We start from the raw sequence: 19,699 nt of genomic DNA, 5'->3' as shown, positions 1-19,699 counted from the left end.
ATCTCTGGAAAACTTGCCTGTCTGGAAGTTGTACAGAGAACAACAATCCATGTGCCAAATATCTTTTGGAATTCAGCTTTTCCACTGGGCATGATGGTGCATGCCTGCCTGGTCTTCACCCAGGAGAAGGAGGCTGAGGAGAAGATAGTGAGTTTGAGGACAGTGTGGGCCCCGTAGAAAGACCCAATCTTAAAAGCACAAGCAAGAACTGGGCTTGGTGGCTCATGCCTTTAATCTCAGAACTTGGGGGGGGGGCGGAAGCAGGTGGATCTCTGTGAGTCTGAGGCCAGCCTGGTCTACACAGCAAGTTTCAGGACAGCCAGGGCTACATACTGAGACAAACAGTGAAACAAACAAAAGTCAGCTTTTAGAAGGTAATGCAAACCACAAAAAAAAGAAAGGTAATACAATTCACATACTCTTAATATCTAGAAAACACAATCATTTCTGTATCTGCACAGAGAAAAAGCTCAAACCAGTTCAAATGAGGTTTTGGAGCAAATTCATGCAATAGAAAACAGTGAATCGAGTTTTCAGAAATGTGTCCACTTTAGCCGTAGTTTGCGTCTCAGCCCCAGGAAGTTTCTGAGGATGCCAGGGGGTGCAGGGTGTTACATTTCATTTGTCAGCTCCCTGCCCTCTCATCCTCTGCCTTGTGCACATTGTATAGGACTTAGCCACGATGCTAGTGTCCCATCAGACTTGACACAGTGCCAAGTCAGCTGCTGAGTTGAGTGAGCGAAGGCCAGGTGTGGCTATGGCCAGCCAGCCTGTGGTTTGTGGTTTCCCCTCTTTGTGATAAGCCTGGATTGGAGCCATGCTTACCTACTTCAGTGCTGGGGCCAGGGAAGACTGAGGGAGTTTATTAGTTTAAAAAGGATATCCATGGATATGGCTGGGGAGAGGTCCTAGTTGTTTATATAAAGGCCTTGCCACCTAAGCGAAGGGACCTGGGTTCTGAGCTCAAGTATTCACATAAGAGGTCAGATGAAGAGCTACCTGCCAGCGAGTCGAGCCAAACTGCTGGGCTCCAGGTCCAGTGAGAGACTCTTCTTGAAAGCTAAAGTGGAAGCAATAGAGGGGGGTACCTCATGTGGATGGCAGACCACCCTTGTACACATGTACCCAAATGATCATATGCACATGGGCGTACACACACTTGCACACACCCAATCCCTAAATGAATACTTAATAATTTGTGAAGAAAAATCCCTAGGCAACAATCCCAGCAAATGGGAATGATAATCCCAGTTATCATTCCAAATAGCTTGAGAGCCTTTTCATGCCCATCACAAAATTTTAGGATAAGAAAATAGTTGGTATAAAAAGACACTGGAAACCAGGGAGGAAAATCTACTAGGAAATTCTTTCTTTTTTTCCCCATGATATTTATTGAGCTCTACCTTTTTCTCTGCTCCCCTCCCTGCCTCTCCCCTTCCGTCTTCAACCCTCCCCCAAGGTCCCCATGCTCCCAATTTACTCAGGAGATCTTGTCTTTTTCTACTTTCTACTTCCCATGTAGATTAGATCTATGTAAGTCTCTCTTAGTGTCCTCATTGTTGTCTAAGTTCTCTGGAATTGTGATTTGTAGTCTGGCTTTCTTTGCTTTATGTTTAAAAACCACCTATGAGTGAGTACATGTGATAATTGTCTTTCTGTGTCTGGGTTACCTCAATCAAAATAATGCTCCATCCATTTTCCTGCAAAATTCAAGCTGTTGTTATTTTTTTCTGCTGTGTAGTACTCCATTGTGTAAATGTACCACATTTTCCTTATCCTTTTCTTCGGTCAAGGGGCATCTAGGTTGTTTCCAGGTTCTGGCTATGACAAACAAAGCTGCTATGAACATAACTGAGCACATGTCCTTGTGGCACAATTGAGCATCCTTTGGATATATACCCAAAAGTGGTATTGCTGGGTCTTGAGGAAGATTGTTTCCTAATTTTCTGAGAAATTGCACTGACATCCAAAGGGGCTGTACCAGCTTGCATTCCTACCAGCAATGCAGAAGTGTTCCCTTTTTCCCACACACAATCTCTCCAGCATAAGTTGCCATCAGTGTTTTTGATCTTGGCCATTCTTACAGGTGTAAGATGGAATCTCAGAGTTATTTTGATTTGCATTTCTCTGATGACTAAGGATATTGAAAATTTCCTTAAGTGTCTTTCAACCATTTTAGATTCCTCTGTTGAGAGTTCTCTCTTTAGGTCTGTACTCCATTTTTTTTATTGGATTATGTGATCTTTTGGTGTCCCATTTCTTGAGTTCTTTGTATATTTTGGAGATCAGACCTCTGTCAGATGTGGGGTTAGTGAAGATCTTTTCCTATTCTGTAGGCTGTCGTTTTGTCTTGTTGACCATGTCCTTTGCTTTACAGAAGCTTTTCAGTTTCAGGAGGTCCCATTTATTAATTGTTTCTCTCAGTGTCTGTGCTGCTTGGTTCTATTTAGGAAGTGGTTCCCTGTGCCAATGCATTCAAGTGTACTTCCCACTTTCTCTTCTATAAGGTTCAGTGTGGCTGGCTTTATGTTGAGGTCTTTGATCCATTTGGACTTGAGTTTTGTGCATGATAATAGATATGGGTCTATTTTCATTTTTCTACATGTTGATATCCAGTTATGCCAACACCACTTGTTAAATATGCTTTCTTTTTTCCATTTGATATTTTTTGCTTCTTTATCAAATATCAGGTGTTCGAAGATGTGTGGATTGATATCCGGATCTTCTATTAGGTTCCATTGGTCCTCCTGTCTGTTCTTATGCCAGCACCAGGCTGTTTTCAGTACTATAGCTAGGAAATTCTTTCTTGAGGTAAAGAAAGGTACTTTGAACTCAGGAAAGTCAGGGGCATGATGAAAACTGTATGGGTCTGGTGTGGGATTCCCCTCTGTATGCTGTGAATATCATACCATTGGTTAATACAGGAACTGCTTTGGGCCTGTATCAGAGCTATAAGGGAACAGAGCTAGGCGGGGAAACCAAAATGGAGTGCTGGGAGAAAGAAGGTGGAGTCAGGGAGACACCATGGAGCCTCCGCCTGAGACAGATGGCGCTGAAACTTTGCTGGTAGGCCACGACCTGGTGGTGATGCACAGACTAATGGAGATGTGAAGAAGGACACTTAGAAGAAATCCCACACTAGCTCAGAATTGAGAAATAGATGATTATTTATTTAGGGGTAGACTCACAAATTAGAATCCTCTGCTGGAACAGAGATCAGAAACTGAAATCCGCAACTAGAACAGAGAAGCCCGAAAAGAGGCTGGATGCAGGCTCTGCATCAGCATATGTAGTATAAAAGGCCACGCCCCAGTGGGCGGGCAACCACTAAATAAGAAGCTAGAGCTAATGGGCCAAGCAGTGATTTAAATAATATAGTTTCTGTGTGATTATTTTAGGGCCAAGCGGCCGGGAACTAACTAGTGGCCTTAGTCCAACATGGGTCTCTACTGGACTCACAGTCAGAAGGAGGGCATTGCTCAGAGCAAAACTCCAAGGCATGTTCTGAATCATTAGGTTCTCACTGCCCTGTAAAATAATGATACCAGATAAGCCTGCATGTCATTTACTCATAAATCCACCATTTGTGTTCTTTTCCACACTCCAGGGGTTGTGCTCAGGTGGGTCTGAACTGTTTCATATGTTTGGGCACTCCTGCCCTGCTCGAAAGCCACTATGACTGTGAATGCAGATTTGGGCCAGGGAGTAAAGTTTGCTTTTTCACAAGCAAATGTGTATTCTATCATAGCAAAAATACTAGATTAAAAACCTATTATAGATTGTGGGACCTGTACCATCACATCAACGATAGAGGAAATATATATGCTTTTATAGAACCATCCAAGATGTCTGCCTTCTGCTAGATCAGATCACCATCCAGGCCGCTAGTAAGATCTCAGAAGGCAACTTATAGTAGTTGCAGTTGCCTGTACGAGATGAAGGCAGTCAACCTTCTAGCATGGAGAGGGAAGGAGCTATTGGCATCTGAGAGCTTCTAGAGGAGGGAGTCAGTTCTCTTTCAGGGTGTGTCCCTGGTTGATCAATGTGCAAACAGTACGAACTGAACTCTATGAACAGTTGTTTTGAAAAGACATGAAGTTGGGGCCATAAAGAGGTGAGGATGGACCTGGGTGCAGTTGGGGATAGTGGGATGAATATAATCAAAATGCATTATGAATTAATTACAACTTTTAATTTAAAATGGTAGTGCAAAGCTGAAGGTCAGCAGAGAGAGTGAGGTGAGGTGGTATTTTGGGTGCTTCTATAGCATGCAGGTATGTGTGCTAGGGAATGGATTGCAATAAACTTATTACAGTTGTTTCCATCATTTTTATTCCTTAATTGCTTCTGTTTGTTAGGTCCTTAGTTGTTTCACCAACATAGAAGACGAGCCATGAGTATAGAGAGACTGAATATCAGCATTTGGCTGTAAAGGCATGAACCCCACTTTTCCTGTTTGCAGAGTTTTGCCTGCCCTCGGCATCTCTGTATATAAGTACCTGCTGCTCCAGCACCAGCCAGAGCTTTCCAGTCGGATAGCCTCTCTGCAAGTGACATTTCCCTGCTTCCTCTTAGGGGGAACTGCTCTCGTCTTACCCTGGTATTTTCTCTTGCTGCATGTCCTCCGGAGTTTGCACACATTGTCCATGTTACCACATTTCCCATTCTGCCCTTAGAACCTCACCTTGTCTCTGTTTAAACACATTTCCCCCACGCTCTGTCTGTGTTAGCCATGCTCGTCTGTGTGATAGTGTTCCAGACTAGCTACACATTAGCATCCCTGGCGAGGACTACAACTTACTGACTGGTTCCTACCTCTTTGATTAAGGACCCTGCTGTGGGGTCTCGACCTTGATGGGTTTTGAAAAGTGGAGGATACGGCTGATGTTGATAATTAGCGATATTCAAAATACCGGCATACTGTCTATATGGAGAGCCATTGTGAGAGCTGGAGAGATGGCCGTATGGTCGAGAGTGCTTGCTGCTCTCCCAGAGGTCCGTGTTTGGTTTCCAGAACACAAGTCTAGGCCACTCACAGTGGCCTGTGACCTAGCTCCAGGATGTCCTTTTCTGTCCTCCATGGACACCCATGTTCACATATTCACACAGACACATAATTTAAAAATAAAATAAATCTTTAAAAAGAAGCAGAGGAAGAATTAGAAGGAAGATGAATCACCGTCATCATGGTGGAAGGAATGGAACTTTTCGAACACAATTGGAAGGCATTAAAAGGGAAGCTCTGCTCCCCAGTCCTCTGCTTGCTTTCGGTTTCAGCTCAGGATTATGGTAAATGGCATCCATGCCCACTTGCCCAGTGTGACTTTTCCCCCATTGCCTTCCCTTAGATTCTCACCAGTAGGTCCCAAGCAGTCACGTGACCTCAGTAAGGAAGAAAGTGTTCTGGGTGAGCCCGGAGGCTGGCTATGAGGGTTTCCTTCATAGGCTTGCTCACATACAACCCAGGGGTTCCAGTTCTTCTTAGGTGACTCTGTAAACTACAGGCATGCTCCTGCTTCCACCCCTGCCCGCCCCACATGTGCAGTTATCTCACTACCCAATGTGGCGCCCACAGAGGACTCATTCCCTCTTCTCAGTGGCCCACAGGAAAAGATGGATGGCGGGCCTCTACTCGGAAACAGTGACATGGATGTCATGTTCCAAACAAGCGAGAAGATCCCACACCTAAACTGAGATCTCTTTGTGATTTTTTTCATTTTCTTTTCCTGTTTTAAAAATAGAAAATGGACATTTTCCCATACAGTACAGTCCTGTTCTGATTTCACATCCTCCATCTTCCCCGAGAGCCTTCCTGCCTCCCCAGATCCACACCCTTTCTTTCTCTCTTTCCGTAGAGAACACACACATCAGAGCTCTGCAGCATTCTTCCTTACACATGAGCAGTTTTAGGAGTTGGCAGAGACTGGTTGGGATGGCCGGCTTTATCTCTAGTTTCTTCCTAGAATCTCTGTGGCCAGAAAATGTGTGTTTTTCTAAAAGGCACAAAGTAGGACCTTTGTGCCGAGAACAGTTAAAACACGAGTGTTTGCAGAACTCTTTCAACCCTGTTGCTTTATGATAAGTGGACAATTTTTTTTTCTAAGACAATGGCTTTCTTTTTATTCATAGGTAGGAAAATATAAGTGAGGTAATGTTGGTACTAATAATAAGTACGCCGAACTCTCTGAAGAAATCTGATGTGAAAATAACTGACACCCAGCCCTAAAGAGATGGTTTACTCTGCGAGCTTCTTTTCACGGCAGATGACTAAAGCCTTCTTCAATGGCACTGGATTACAAAGTTCTTTTTATGTGTCACTTTCCTCTGGGCACAGATTCTGCACAAAGCAAACTGTGCCCTGCGCTTGTCCTATTACGAAGTAAGAAATGCAGCGTTTCTACCATTGGCCTTCATTCCTCAGTGTGAGAATACTCTCCAGGCTGGCTCCATTGCAGGCTAATATAGCATCCTCATCCACTCAGCCTTTGTTTACAGGGCACCTAAGTGGCAGGCACAATGGTAGGTAGCAGACCCAGCAGCCAACAGCCGTCTGCCTTGATTTTCAAGTGACTGTCAACCAATTTTAGGTCCTTGTTAGAGAGTAAACTATATTCCTGTCATTGGGAGTGATTAGACCGCTGGGGACGGGAAGGACTGCCCAATATGACATTTATATAGTATAAATATAAGAGACAAACAGGCCTGGAAGGACTTGTACCCTGACTAGACAAAGAAGATCCAGGGAAAAGAAGAGAGAATTAAGGATGGATGCCTGTGCTCACAGCAGGGCGTCTTTGCTATGGCCTATGTCCGGCTTTGTGTTTTAGGACGATCAGACACCATGACCACAGCAACTACTCTATAAAGGAAACATTTTATTTGTGCTCACTTACAGTTCAGAGGTTTAGTCCATTATCATAGCCGGAAGCATGGCAGAGTGCAGGCAGACGTGGTGCTGGAGAAGGAGCTGAGAGTTGGACCTCTTGACCCACAGGCAGCAGAAAACTGTCACACTGTGCATGACTTGAGCACATATGAGATTTCAAAGCTGGCCTCCGCCGTGACACATTTCCTCCAACAAGGTCACACCTCTGAATAGTGCCACTCCCTACGAGCCAAACATTCAAACACGTGAGTCTGTGGGGGCCATACCCCATATTCAAACCACCACAGTCATTTCTGGTAGCATCTAATTCATACAAGATGAATTAGACCCAGAAATAGGAAATCAGAATCAGAGCTAAGAAACACAGTATGCCAACCCAGTGTTGAAATACTACTTACTGTTGGGCGCCTCTTCTGAACTCACAGCTAGGCGAGACAGAAGGCTAAGCTCACAGAATAAAGTGCTTATCAGAAGTGAGGACTTCCAGGGCTAAGGGTGCGGCTCGGGTGGTAGCTTGTCAACCGTGTGTGAGTCCCTGACTCAATTACCAGGGTCACAGGAGCTGGGTATGGCGGCACATGCCTGTGGTTATAGCACTCTCAAGATAGAGGGGAGAGTGGAGTCTGAGGTCTGCTACATGACAGATTTGAGGCTAGCCTGTGGTACATGAGTGCCTATCTCAACAAAAAAGGTGGAGTCTGAGGGTCAGCTTCCTGGTCTAGAGTAGGACCTCGACTCTAGATGGCTCATCTCAGGCAGGGACGCATGGGTCACTCATCAAGAAGAATTGTATCTGATAACTGTACCCTTTCTTTAGTATCCTATTTAATTCTCACAAGAACCCTGCGAGAGAGGCTTATTTTTGAGTTACAGATTAGGAAGTAGTTTCCGTGCAGTTAAACATCTGGCCAAAGGTCGCACGGCCGGCACATGGCCTGTCCGACAAAACAATTTACTTCATTTCATAAACAGGTCCTCGTGTGTGTGTATGGTAAGAGCATATCCACCCCATCCAGAACCGGCCATGAGCAAGCACGGTTCAGGGGGAATATCGCCTGTCTCTCAAACCTGGGGCTCTGGACAGCCTGTCTTGGGTTGGAACCAGAAATGTACAGTTTTGCAAGCTTTTTCTTCTAAGAGTTTAGTTGTATTTCTCAGAGCTAGAATTGCAGATGCAAGCAGAGAATATTTATCTTGCACAGAAGGTATTTGACCTGTATGGCCTTTGTCCTTTTTTGCCATTTTTCCCCAACAGGACTGAAGCAGACTAAGGGGTAGCATATTTTTTTTTTTTTTTTACCACCCATAGACTTCAAAACCAACCATTATGCATTACAGAGAGTTGTGCCGCTTCCAGCTGCCATGAATCATTTATTTCTTAAGTGGCTCTTGAACCAGGAGCTGTGCGGATGATGGTGAGGGGTGGAAGGAAGGTTGCTGACTGGAAAGCACACTGGTAATCACAAATCATAGTTAAAAGCTGGCTCGCAAATGCACTAGCTTCAGTAAATTAGCTGTCTGTCTCCTTCTGAATGTGTGAGGCCCAGTTCTGCCTTCATTTTCCTCGGTGGATAGGATACTGAATGTGTTTATCTGGAGGATTTAATTAGATTTCATCATGATGTGGGGTTTGGCCTCCTGGGAAATATGTGGACAGAAGAACCTGAACAGGATAAAAGAAGAGTCTCCCAAGCTAGCCTCTCTCTGGCCATCTGCAGCTGACCAGGTACAGACCCCAGGGCACTGACCATGGCTCACCCTAGACTCAGACTGGGACCTGCCTGGAAACCAGCTTCAGTGATTCACAGAGTAAATTCAGAGTAGAGATCCTGGCCATTTTATTCACGATCCACTCCAGGTTTGTCACCCTAGGGATTGCTACACGTTTCCTTCGAAGCATGAGGCGTGCACACTTGGCTGCAGTTATTTTCATCAGCAACAATCAATTTCATTTGCCCCTGTGTGAGGGTGGCTGTCCAGAGAGGCTGATGTCTTGTGTCCAGGTTTTCCCATAGGCACACTGGGCTGCCTGGGGTGTGTGCTCAGCCTCACTCTCTCTGCTCCCGGTGCCCCGGGGCCATGTCTGGGAGACTTGCGTGAAGACAAGGCAAGCCACCCATGGGTGCAGCCTGATTCCCTCATCTGTGCCCACAGTTGTAAGCAAGGGAGAGAGGAATTTCAGTGACACCCTTGAAGGGAAAAAACTGTGCAGTTATTTCCAGTTTGAGGGAAGAGTAGACATGTATAGGGAAACTAGCTTGGGGATTATAGCGAGAACATTCTATGAGTTAGTTCTATGCAATGTCCATCAAGTCTGGAAACATTTTCTAGCTCTGTCTGTGCATTAGAAAGGAATATTGGAATACTATTTATCATGACTGTTCATCTTTACTTTCTTATCACCATGAGGTCTTAAATTTTTTTTTAAAAAATTAATTGTACTAGATAGTGTTCTCGATGACTGTCTGTGTCTGATAGCTGGTTTTCTCTCCAAAGGCAAGATGTCTTATCTGGGGCAGATTTGGGTCAGGCATGCGGTCAGTTCTGGTTTCACTCAGCAAGTTTGATGGCCCCAGAAGGCTGTCTACAGTCAACATGCTATTTTCAAGCAGTCGTCCCTTGATAGGCATGGCAGATGTGTTATCGGATGCCCTGCAGATGTTAAAATCGTTCAGGCCTATGTGTAAAATGACATAGTATTTACATATAACCTATGCATGTATTCCTATTTATTTTAAATAATATAAATTACATATAATGCTAAATCTAATGGAGATGCCATGTGTAGTAGTTTGAATGAGAATGGCCCCAAGGGCTCATATATCTGAGCCCTTGTTAGCTTTCTCTTTCTGCCTCATGGTTGCAGATTTAGATGTACACCCTCAGTCAGTGCTGCAGTTCCATGCCTGCCTCTGTGCTGCCAGGCTAATAGTCTGAAACTGTCAGCCCCAAATAAACTCTCCTATAAGTTGCCTTGGTCATGGTGTCTTACCATAGCAATAGAGAAGTAACTAAGACACCTTGCAAATACTTAGTACATTGTAGTTGTTTGAGGGAAAATGGAAAGGAAAAAGTTGTGCATGAGGCTGGTTACATCTATAGATAGAGACCTAGGGGACTCGGTGGTAGCATTGTTAATAGGCTGGTTACAGCTATCGATGGAGACCCTCAGAGACTCGGTGGCAGCATTGTTACAGGCTGGTTATATCTATAGATGGAGACCCTCGGGGACTCAGTGGCAGCATTGTTATATACCTTTAAGCCCTCATCCCCTAAGTTCTTGTTAAAAGCCAAGTGTTCTTTTCAAAAAATATTTTAATTTTATGTGTGTGGGTGTTTTGCCTGCATGTACGTCTGTGTGCCATGTGCGTGCAGTGTCCAGAGAGATCAAAGAAGAGGTCAAGTCCCCTGGAACTGGAATTACAGATGGTTGTGAGGCACATGTGGGTGCTGGGAACAGAGCAACAAAGGCTCCTAACTACTGAGCCGTTTCTCCAGCTTCAAGACAAGTGCTCATGAAACATGGAACTGTGCATTATGAAGGCCTCACTGTTGTCACCTTGTCAGAGAGTGAACTGAGAAGCAGTGCTGTGGCTTGTCGAGGTCATGCATTCTGCAAGGGTTTGTGCTGGGCTCAAAGAAAGACATGGCAGAAGTCACGATCTAGCCTGCACTCCCTGTATTTCATTGTGATAGTTTTTCCTCTTGAAGTTTATCATTACAAGAAATAAGTTCCAGATTTTATGTCAGTCTAAGGAATTAAAGAATCAATTATTAAATGAGAGTCCATTCCATTTGACCAGCAAAGTGGGATATTCTAATGACCTTACTTGGGAACAATCTGCAGTGGTTTTTTTTTTTTCTGTTCACGGTAGAAGAAACTTAATTTACAAAGTTACAATATTTTTTAATTTGTCACATCAGCTCTGAGATGAGTGATTAAATTTTGGATAAGGATAATAATCAGATGTGCAGAAAGAGATCAGAATTTAATGACAAGTTAATGCATTTATAAACACTTCTCTCAGATTCAGAGTCTATAGATCTGTCATACTTAATATATCTAAGATGAAATCACATTTAGAATGAATAATTTTTATTTTAAATTCCATTATGAAAAGAGAAATTGTCACTTTAATATACATAAATGTATTTTGAAAAATCAGGCAGGTGTCTACAACACTGTTTTGAAGGTCCTATTGTTTGATTCTGTAGCCTGGGATATACCTGTTAGAAATATGGTTGGTATAGCATGCCACTTGTGGATGGACAAAGGTTTTATGTACTTTGCATATGGCTATATGAGTAAAGCTTGCCTTGAGTTATCAATTCATGTATTTGAATTCTCAAGTATATAGAAGAAATGAGCTGTTTGTAGTGCCTCTTTGTAAGTTCTCATTTGGTGCCCGACACAAAGTGGATCTTTGCCTTATGATCTTCTGTAGATGGAGACTGCTTGTTCAATTCCTGGCCTCCCATACCCAAATAGTAACACAGGAACTATATTAATTACAACACGGCTTGGCCTATTAGCTCAGGCTTCTAATTAACCAACTCTTAAATCTTCTTAATTTTTTTTGTTGATTTTATTGAGCTATACATTTTTCTCTGCTCCCCGTCCTTTCTCTCCCCTCCATTTCTACCCTCTCCCATGGTCCCCATGCTCCCAATTTACTCAGGAGATCTTGTCTTTTTCTACTTTCCATGTAGATTAGATCCATGTATGTCTCTTAGGGTCCTCTCTATTGTCTAGGTTCTCTGGGATTGTGAATTATAAGCTGATTTTCTTTGTTTTAATAGTCACTAATGAGTGAGTACATATATTTGTCTTTCTGAGTCTGGGTTACCTCACTCAATATGATATTTCCTAAATCCATCCATTTGCCAAAAAATTTCAAGATGTCATTTTTTTTTCCTGCTGTGTAGCACTCCATTGTGTAAACGTACCACATTTTCTTTATCCATTCTTCAGTCAAGGAGCATTTAGGTTGTTTTTAGGTTCTGGCTATGACAAACCAATGACAATCAATGGTGCTACACAGATTACTAAATATGGGTTAAAGCAAGATGTGAGAATTAGCCAATAAGAGGCTGAAACTAATGGGCCAGGCAATGCTTAAAAGAATACAGTTTCCATGTAATTATTTCGGGTAAAGCTAGCTGGGTGGCGGGATGCAGCCCACCGTTCCTTTCAACAGAGTGGCACCAGGAACGCAGCCCGCAGCACCTTCTACATCTACTCACCTGTTTTACTTAATTATACATTATAGTTTTAAATGAGCTGCATACACAATACCTTAATCAAGAGCAGAAATATAATATACCAAAATTGACCTTAAATTTGTATCAATAAACCAAGATCCATATCACTGCAAAGTATTCATATCTATAGCACATCCCCCTTTAAATGTAAACAAACATTTATAAACAATATTTGGGAATTTGGGTATAGTTTGCTCCAAACTGCTTTCTGCTTTTTGTTGGGTGAAATATTTTTGGTTGTTCATGGCCACCTTTTGGGGTGATCTTGGTTCATCAAACCACATTAGTCTGGAAGGAATCCACAGGTTCTCATCCTCTATGGAAACAAAAGCAGAACCTCTTTTCCAAAGCAATGTATTCTTAGACCGAAATTTTGAAGTCAAGATATCTTTAAAGTATATATGTTGGTTTAGCTTAGCAGCCTTTACAATGAAATGTCTCTCTGTACTTAGCTCATTCACTGTCAAAAAATTCAAAGAAAACATAATAATAAACATAATCCAGACTCTATGTGTATATTCCATCTTTATATGGCTTATTTTCCTTACTCTATTATTTCTCTACAAGTTTAATATTTATTTTCTTATCTTTACTCCTTTAATCCATGACTGTCTGTACTCTTTTATATCTCTCTATATCCTTTTTCTTCTCTCTCCTAAGCCTACATATATTTATCCAACACTGTGACCCATTTAGAAGTCTTTTTCATCTGAATCTGTCTTTATTGAGTGTGTATCTGTAATCTCTTTCTGACCAGGAGTACTTCTTAAAATGCTAAGCAGCCTGGCTAGGACTAAGACTGCTTTGCCTTTTGGCTCCACCAAGTCCAACATGGCAGAGGTGTGTTTACTGCCAACTCTGCAAGCCTTGCTCCATCCCAACTCCCGAGACTCAACAAGTCCACTTTGCCATCAATTAACCTGTAACACTCTGCTCACAAGCTCCATTCAAATGCTTGGCCTCCTGAAAGAACTACAGCAGTTCCTGCAAAGAGCACGAACCAGGAAGCCTTTTTAAAGGAGCCACACAGTTTTTGCTGCTACCACTGAGTCAGGAAACCTCTTAAAGGAGCCACGTCTCTGCTTCCTGCCAATAAACAGAGCCTATCTGGAAAAAAAAAAAAAAAACAAAAAAAAAAAAACAGCTACCAAGAAACTGTGCTTGGCTCCCATTTTTGTGGGTCTAGAAGCCCCCCTTTTTTAAAGCTTTTTTTTTTTTAGGTCTTATGTGGATCCATGCCCCCAGATGGTGGGTACCATTAGCATACAGAGGGGAATCTCACATCAGTCTTCCAACCTAAAATGTATAATATCCAGCTTACTGTCCTGTTCCATGTGTGTCCTCCCATTACTTCTTCTCGCCCTACAGTCTCCGTCTTGCTGCCACCCATCACTAGCTGTGCAGATAAGACAGCTCAGCCTGGTATAGCTTCATCCTTTAAGGCCTGCACACTGTGTCTGTTAAGCATTGCATCTGACTCTTAATTTTAAATCCCTCTGCCGTCATCTGGATAACATATGGTCCCATATTATTTTTGAAGTCTCCTAACGAGTCTGCATTTTCCTTGTTTTAGCCAGATCTGTGTTCTGCCCTAGTACTGGGGAGAATTTTCTAGCATATTTATTTGCTCATGTCATTCTTTAAAATATTATGTTGTCTTTTTTGAAGATGATCTCCAGAAAGGTCTGCCTCCTTACATGGCATGCAAAGTCTTTAGAGATCAGGCTCCTGACATCAATTGTCCTGGATTCCTATACTTTCCCGTGTTCTCGTTCAGCAACCAGGGTGCTTAGATGTAGCCTGAGGCTTTGCATAAACTGCACCCAAGTTTGCCTACTAATTCCCACCTACTCTTCAGGGCCTCCTTCCTCTGAGAAGCTGATCCCACCTGTCCAATCTTAAACCCAGTCTGGTGTAAAGGCCCTTCATTTCCACTTCACACTCTTATCACAGGCCTTTTGAGAGCTTTCTGTGCTCTGCTGTGGATGTCTGTGTGCCTTCTTTGTGAGCTCCTGGATGACAAGCTTTGTCTTAATATCTACTTCCCCAGTGTCCAGCACTAAATCTACTCTGTAGTAACCAAATATGTGTGACCTTGAGCATTTCAATATCCTGTCTCTCTTTATCTACATAGTCAACTTTTTCTCAGAGTTTTAGAAATGAACTACTGTGTACAAAGCATCAGTTGAATGTCCACCACACAATTCTTCTGGTTCTATAGTCCACCCAAAGAATGTGCTAGGACACTCATTGAATGTGTATGGAATGCTATTGAGTTTTAAAAGGATGTTTGACAAGTTCTCTAAGAGAAAGTTTAGAATATATGATCATTGTAATCATTTTATTTTGTACCTGTAAAAAATAGATAATTGTTTAAACATTTTAAATATCATAGGAAGTGATATTTGAATTAACAAGAAAAACTACAATATTAGATCTTGTCTCTGTGAATAAAATCATAGGATTATTGAAATATATGTGAGGTAAATGGGAAGATGTCCTGTGTTCCTGGAGTGTGAGAGAGATGCAGTCCTTCCACAAATTAATCAGAAACTACAGCACCCTTTTCACCACAGTCTCAAAGGCTTGTTTACTGCAAAACTGAAAATGGGGAGGGTATTCTCCATGTTTCCTTCACGTTCCAATGTGTCTTGTGGGCAAGGCACTCATAACTTACTTCTGCTGAGCTATCTTTCAAGTACATTTGTGATATGAACATCCACGAAGGAAAGAGATAGTGTTTCCTCCAAACCAAGAGTTTGTTTATTGCCCAGCAAGACAGAATATTGTCTTCTTGCAGAGGAAGATCCTTGCACTCTGTTGGTGTGGTGCAAACCTGTAGAAATCACAGTATCGACCCAGGCCCTTCTCCAGCACCCCTGGAATTTGAGCATCAGGCAGCAGAGACTGAGCATAAAACCTGTGCTGATCGTCCCACAGTGTCATTTTTGAGCTCCCATAACGATGTGCAGTCAAGATGTTAAGTCAATATGTTAACTTGTGGGGCTGGAGAGATGCCTTAGTGGTTTGCAGCACTGGCTGCTCTTCCAGAGGACCTGGTTTGCTTCCCAGAGCCCAGATGACAGCTAAGAACTATCTAACTTCAGTTCCAGTGGATCTGATACCCTCTTCTGAACTCCAAGGTCACCAGGCAGATACCACAATGCATAGACATACTTGCATACAAAGCACCCACACTCATAGCATAAAAAATAAAAATATTTAAAAGTGTGTTAGCTTGCAAGTTAGATGAAGTCTGAGATCTTTCAGTTCTTCACAGAATTCAAGGAATCTCCACCTGTAAACATTATTTAACACACTGACTTGTAAGGGTGAACAGTAAGAACCTAGCACAGCGCTTCCTCAAAAAGCTGAAAATAAACAGGTCAGCTGTTACTGCCAAGATAGACCATGTTCTTTGCTAATCCAACTTTTCTTCCCCCTTTAAGATGACAAATGTACCTCTAATTGACTAATGCTTTTCATCCCAACACTTTCTGCAGCTTCACTCTTGTTAAATGGACCATTTCTGAGTTTTTCTGTTAACATGTTCAGCTGGATTTTTTTCCCTCGGTGTTTATGTGCAGAATGTGGTTGTTTAAATATTTGCATTAAATAACCAAGACAGTTTCATTCAGGCTATTTCCCTTGAGAAAACTCTTTCCAGCTATTTTTCCACGTCACCATATCCCTCTTATTATACCTAAATATATCATAGTCGTTTTGCTGTTTACTCATTGCAAGGATAACCACATTGTAGGGTTAAATGCATTAGAGGGAAAGATAGAGGGCCATTAATAATGATTATGGAATGTTGTTTTGGTGCCAGGCGCTGCTGTTGGGGAGGTAATGGACATTGGGGAAATTAAAGATCATAAAAATAGTATTAATGTCCAGTTGTAATTTTAGCAAACTACTATCACAGCACAGTGTTCCATTTTTCACAAAGTTTAAATCACTCGGGCTGCATTAAATCCTTCTCAGAAGGAATTGCTGGATAACTAACACATAGTCAAGAAGCGCACTCAAAGCTCTTTGGGGATAATAGATATTGAGTGGTTTTTGATAAAACACGATATGGCTGGCCAATGTAAAGATCTTTTAAAAATAAGAGTAATATTTTATTGGCAGGGATCTTGAGCTTTGAATCTGTGTTTTCCCATCACTGATTTTTAATGTTTATACACATAGAATCCTAGTGTCAACTCAAATGTCATCCCTATTCTATAATTGTCAACCTCTAATCATGGTGGACAGCAGATAGAAGTGCCCTTTGGGATCTTCACAGCCATGTGGGGTCTCTACTCCATGAATGGCTGACTGCAGTGTAGCTCTGCAGCTGAGGGAGTTTGTCCCTCACAAGGCCTGGCCCTGGGGTTCTAACTGGCTTCACCACCCATGCATATATCCCCAGTGCTCTCTGGCTGCTTATGGCACTTCATGCGAGTACAGTCATGCTGTGTATCTTGTGACTTGTTTCTTTACTCAGTGTTTTGCATCTAGTTGTAGTATTTTGTTGCTGTTGCCAAGTAAACTTGTGTTGTATGACTCTTGCTCAGTTGATATACCCAGCCCCTGTTGGTTAGGTATATTGTCCTCAGTGCTTGTGACTACAGGGCTCAGAATACACATACACACACACACACACACACACACACACACACGCATGCATGAACACACGCCCTCTTTAAAATGGAAGCCCACAAACTTTTTCTGTAGACGAACATTTAGTACGTAAGATAGGCTTTGCAGAGTACATTGGTGTCTGTTACTTGCTCTTTAAAAAACACTATAAAAGCACTCTTAGCTGTAGGCCATAGTTTCTTTTTTCTTTTCTTTTTTTTTTTTTTTTTTTTTTTTGTGGGACTTTATGGGCAGCAGGGGCCACAGGACTCAGCCACCAGTACAAGTGATCTGGCCACCTGGCTGAGTCCTGTGGCCCCTGCTGCCAAGTAAACTTGTACACCGGTACAAGCCTGGATATTGGCAGAGATCTCGGCCTCCCACTTGTCCCCATTGTTGAGCAGTTTTTCCTTGTTGTACAGCAGCTCCTCATGCGTCTCAGTGGAGAACTCAAAGTTGGGGCCCTCCACAATGGCGTCAACAGGGCAGGCCTCCTGGCAGAAGCCACAGTAGATACACTTGGTCATGTCGATGTCATAGCGTGTAGTCCGGCGGCTGCCATCGGCTCTCGGCTCAGCCTCAATGGTGATGGCCTGCGCAGGACAGACATCCTCACAGAGCTTGCAGGCGATGCAGCGTTCCTCCCTGGATGGGTAGCTGCGCAGTGCGTGTTCCCCTCGGAAGCGTGGATTCAGTGAGCCCTTCTCAAATGGGTAGTTGATGGTGGCAGGCTCCCGAAAGAGGTAGCTCAGGGTCATGCCCGGTCCTCTGATGAGCTCTGTCCACATCAGCGTCTGAGCTGCACGGTCAGTCTCAGACTTCATGTCCATATCCAGCTCCTGTACATTCACATACTTGTATGTTGCTGCCACTGCACTGCTATGGAGGCTTCGGCCGCTGAGATGTTCTGTGCACACAGCCTGGGCCAGGGCCCGTGGCAGCATGGGTGAGGTCAGACGGTTCATCTTGAGGCGCGCCGGCTCCTTCACTCCCATAGTTTCTTGGAACTGTACTCAGATATACCTAAGAGAGGCTAAGTTTATCATCAGTTGTGGACACAGCCATTCTAACAGGAAATGGGAAATGTTTTCAGTGAGGCCATGCCTTCTTATCCTTCCATACCACAGCTGGATATCACTACGGTTTTCGCCTGCTTGTGAAGTGCATGCAAAGTGGCATCCAGTCGAGGGGCAAAGCATCCCTTCCTACAGTCACGAGCAAGCTCTGCTTAAGGGGTGTGTGTGTGTGAAAGAACGTTTCCCACTGCTATTGTGGGCTGTTTTCACATTTCTTTGCCAGGGAGCCCCCACAAAATACAGTAGAGTTTTCTTATCCAAAATGCTTCAGAGTTTTGTCAATGTTGGAATATTTGCATAGGCCTTGCTAGCTGAGCTGTCCTTGTCTGAAATATGAAATGCTCTTACCATCATGCTCATCAGGTTTCAGGTTTCAGGTTTGGGGACATTTGGGGCTTTTGTGTTGGGGTTGTAACTCTGTGGGTGCAGAGAATGTATTCTGAAACTTACCTTTTTAAAAATATTTATTTATTATGTATACAATATTCTGTCTGTGTGTATGCCTGCAGGCCAGAAGAGGGCACACAGACCCTATTACAGATGGCTGTGTGCCACCATGTGGTTGCTGGGAATTGAACTCAGGACCTTTGGAAGAGCAGGCAATGCTCTTAACCTCTGAGCCATCATCTCTCTAGCCCCCATGAAACTTACCTTTTTAAGAGTATAGTCTGGCACTTTTTAGCTTTAGTTGAATTAGGGGTAGTCTGTAGTCTGTGATGGTCCTTCCCATTCAGGACTGGGGATTGTGAACTTTGACCTTGAGCTTCTAAGAGACTTTTCACCTTGTTTATTTAAAATATTATACCTATTAATTTTCATGTTTAAATAGTTATACTTTATCTTAAAACTAATGTTTTGTATGATTGCATAATTACATTTCATTAACCAGCTGCCTGAGTAGTTTTAATAATATTCAAGCTTTGTAAGCATATTGATGATTTATTTTCTCAGACTAGGAGATTTGAACACTTAAAATAGGCTTAAGGAAGTGCCTTTAGGTTACAGGTTAAGCTGAAATTAAATAAGTAAATGAACATGCGGATGAAATGAACATTTAAACAGAAGTGCATGTTTTCTTTGTCAACAGTGAGAGCAAGAACTACTAATATTGGGTCTGCACTCCTTAATCATAGTCCCACCTTAAGAGAGCAAACTAAGTGACCTTTCTTTTACATTACTCTTATCTCTACATTTTTATTTAAAGATGCTTTCATTGTTAAATAAGGCAGAATTCTGTTATTAAATAGCCACTGTATGCCTGCTGGGTTAAAAATATGATACATTTCTAAAGTAATTAGCAATATATATAGAAAAGGTAACAGATTCCTACCCCACCCCACCACCAAAAAACTCCTTCCTGCTATAATGTAAACTATAGCATTCAACAACTTCAAATATTGACTGTGGAGTAGAATTTACTTGACTGTATTAACAATTACGTTTTGTATATAGAAGACTTCCTGTGACCACACAGGCCTTAAGTTTACATAGCATTATTTGTCTCAGTTCTGAGGCAGCTGGATATAGAAGCCCTGGGAAGACCTCAGCTCTGTCAGGATGTTCTGTGTCTGGCAGGCAGCTCCCTCAGTGGAGAGAGCACAGGAATGGGCTGCTGTTTCCTTAAATGGGTTCCCTGGGGCAGGTATGTGGTTTGGCGTCCCTCTGGTAAGGGGATCTCAGTCACAGAACAGAAGGCAACCTTTCAGTCTGGTGATACCACCATGAGTCCTTTCTCCTTCCCCTTTACTTGTCCTGTCCTGCTAAGTGTTCTTTCTCTGTACGCATGATTGCCTGGGATCAAGCTGGTTCATGGAGCTTGGTCTGCTAACCCTTCAGAACGGCCTGCTAAAGC

At 42.8% G+C, this 19,699-nt stretch overlaps 1 protein-coding gene across 1 annotated transcript; it reads right to left on the bottom strand.

The window, feature by feature from the left end:
• Positions 1 to 17,016: 17,016 nt before the first annotated feature.
• Positions 17,017 to 17,755, bottom strand: LOC126513396 (NADH dehydrogenase [ubiquinone] iron-sulfur protein 8, mitochondrial-like). The gene has a single exon (XM_050161755.1). The coding sequence runs from the start codon at positions 17,734 to 17,736 to the stop codon at positions 17,017 to 17,019; it is 720 nt and encodes a 239-aa protein (XP_050017712.1). The 5' UTR covers positions 17,737 to 17,755.
• Positions 17,756 to 19,699: the final 1,944 nt, after the last annotated feature.

This window comes from Alexandromys fortis, unplaced genomic scaffold (genome assembly GCF_014885135.2).
Source record: "Alexandromys fortis isolate MF-2015 unplaced genomic scaffold, M_Fortis_MF-2015_v1.1 scaffold_74, whole genome shotgun sequence".
Classification (NCBI taxonomy): Eukaryota; Metazoa; Chordata; class Mammalia; order Rodentia; family Cricetidae; genus Alexandromys; species Alexandromys fortis.
This window is presented reverse-complemented; position numbering and strand designations above follow the sequence as displayed.

Bases quoted from the DNA above. Each gene is read 5' to 3' on its own strand.
- LOC126513396 (XM_050161755.1), bottom strand. From the start codon at position 17,736: ATGAACCGTCTGACCTCACCCATGCTGCCACGGGCCCTGGCCCAGGCT.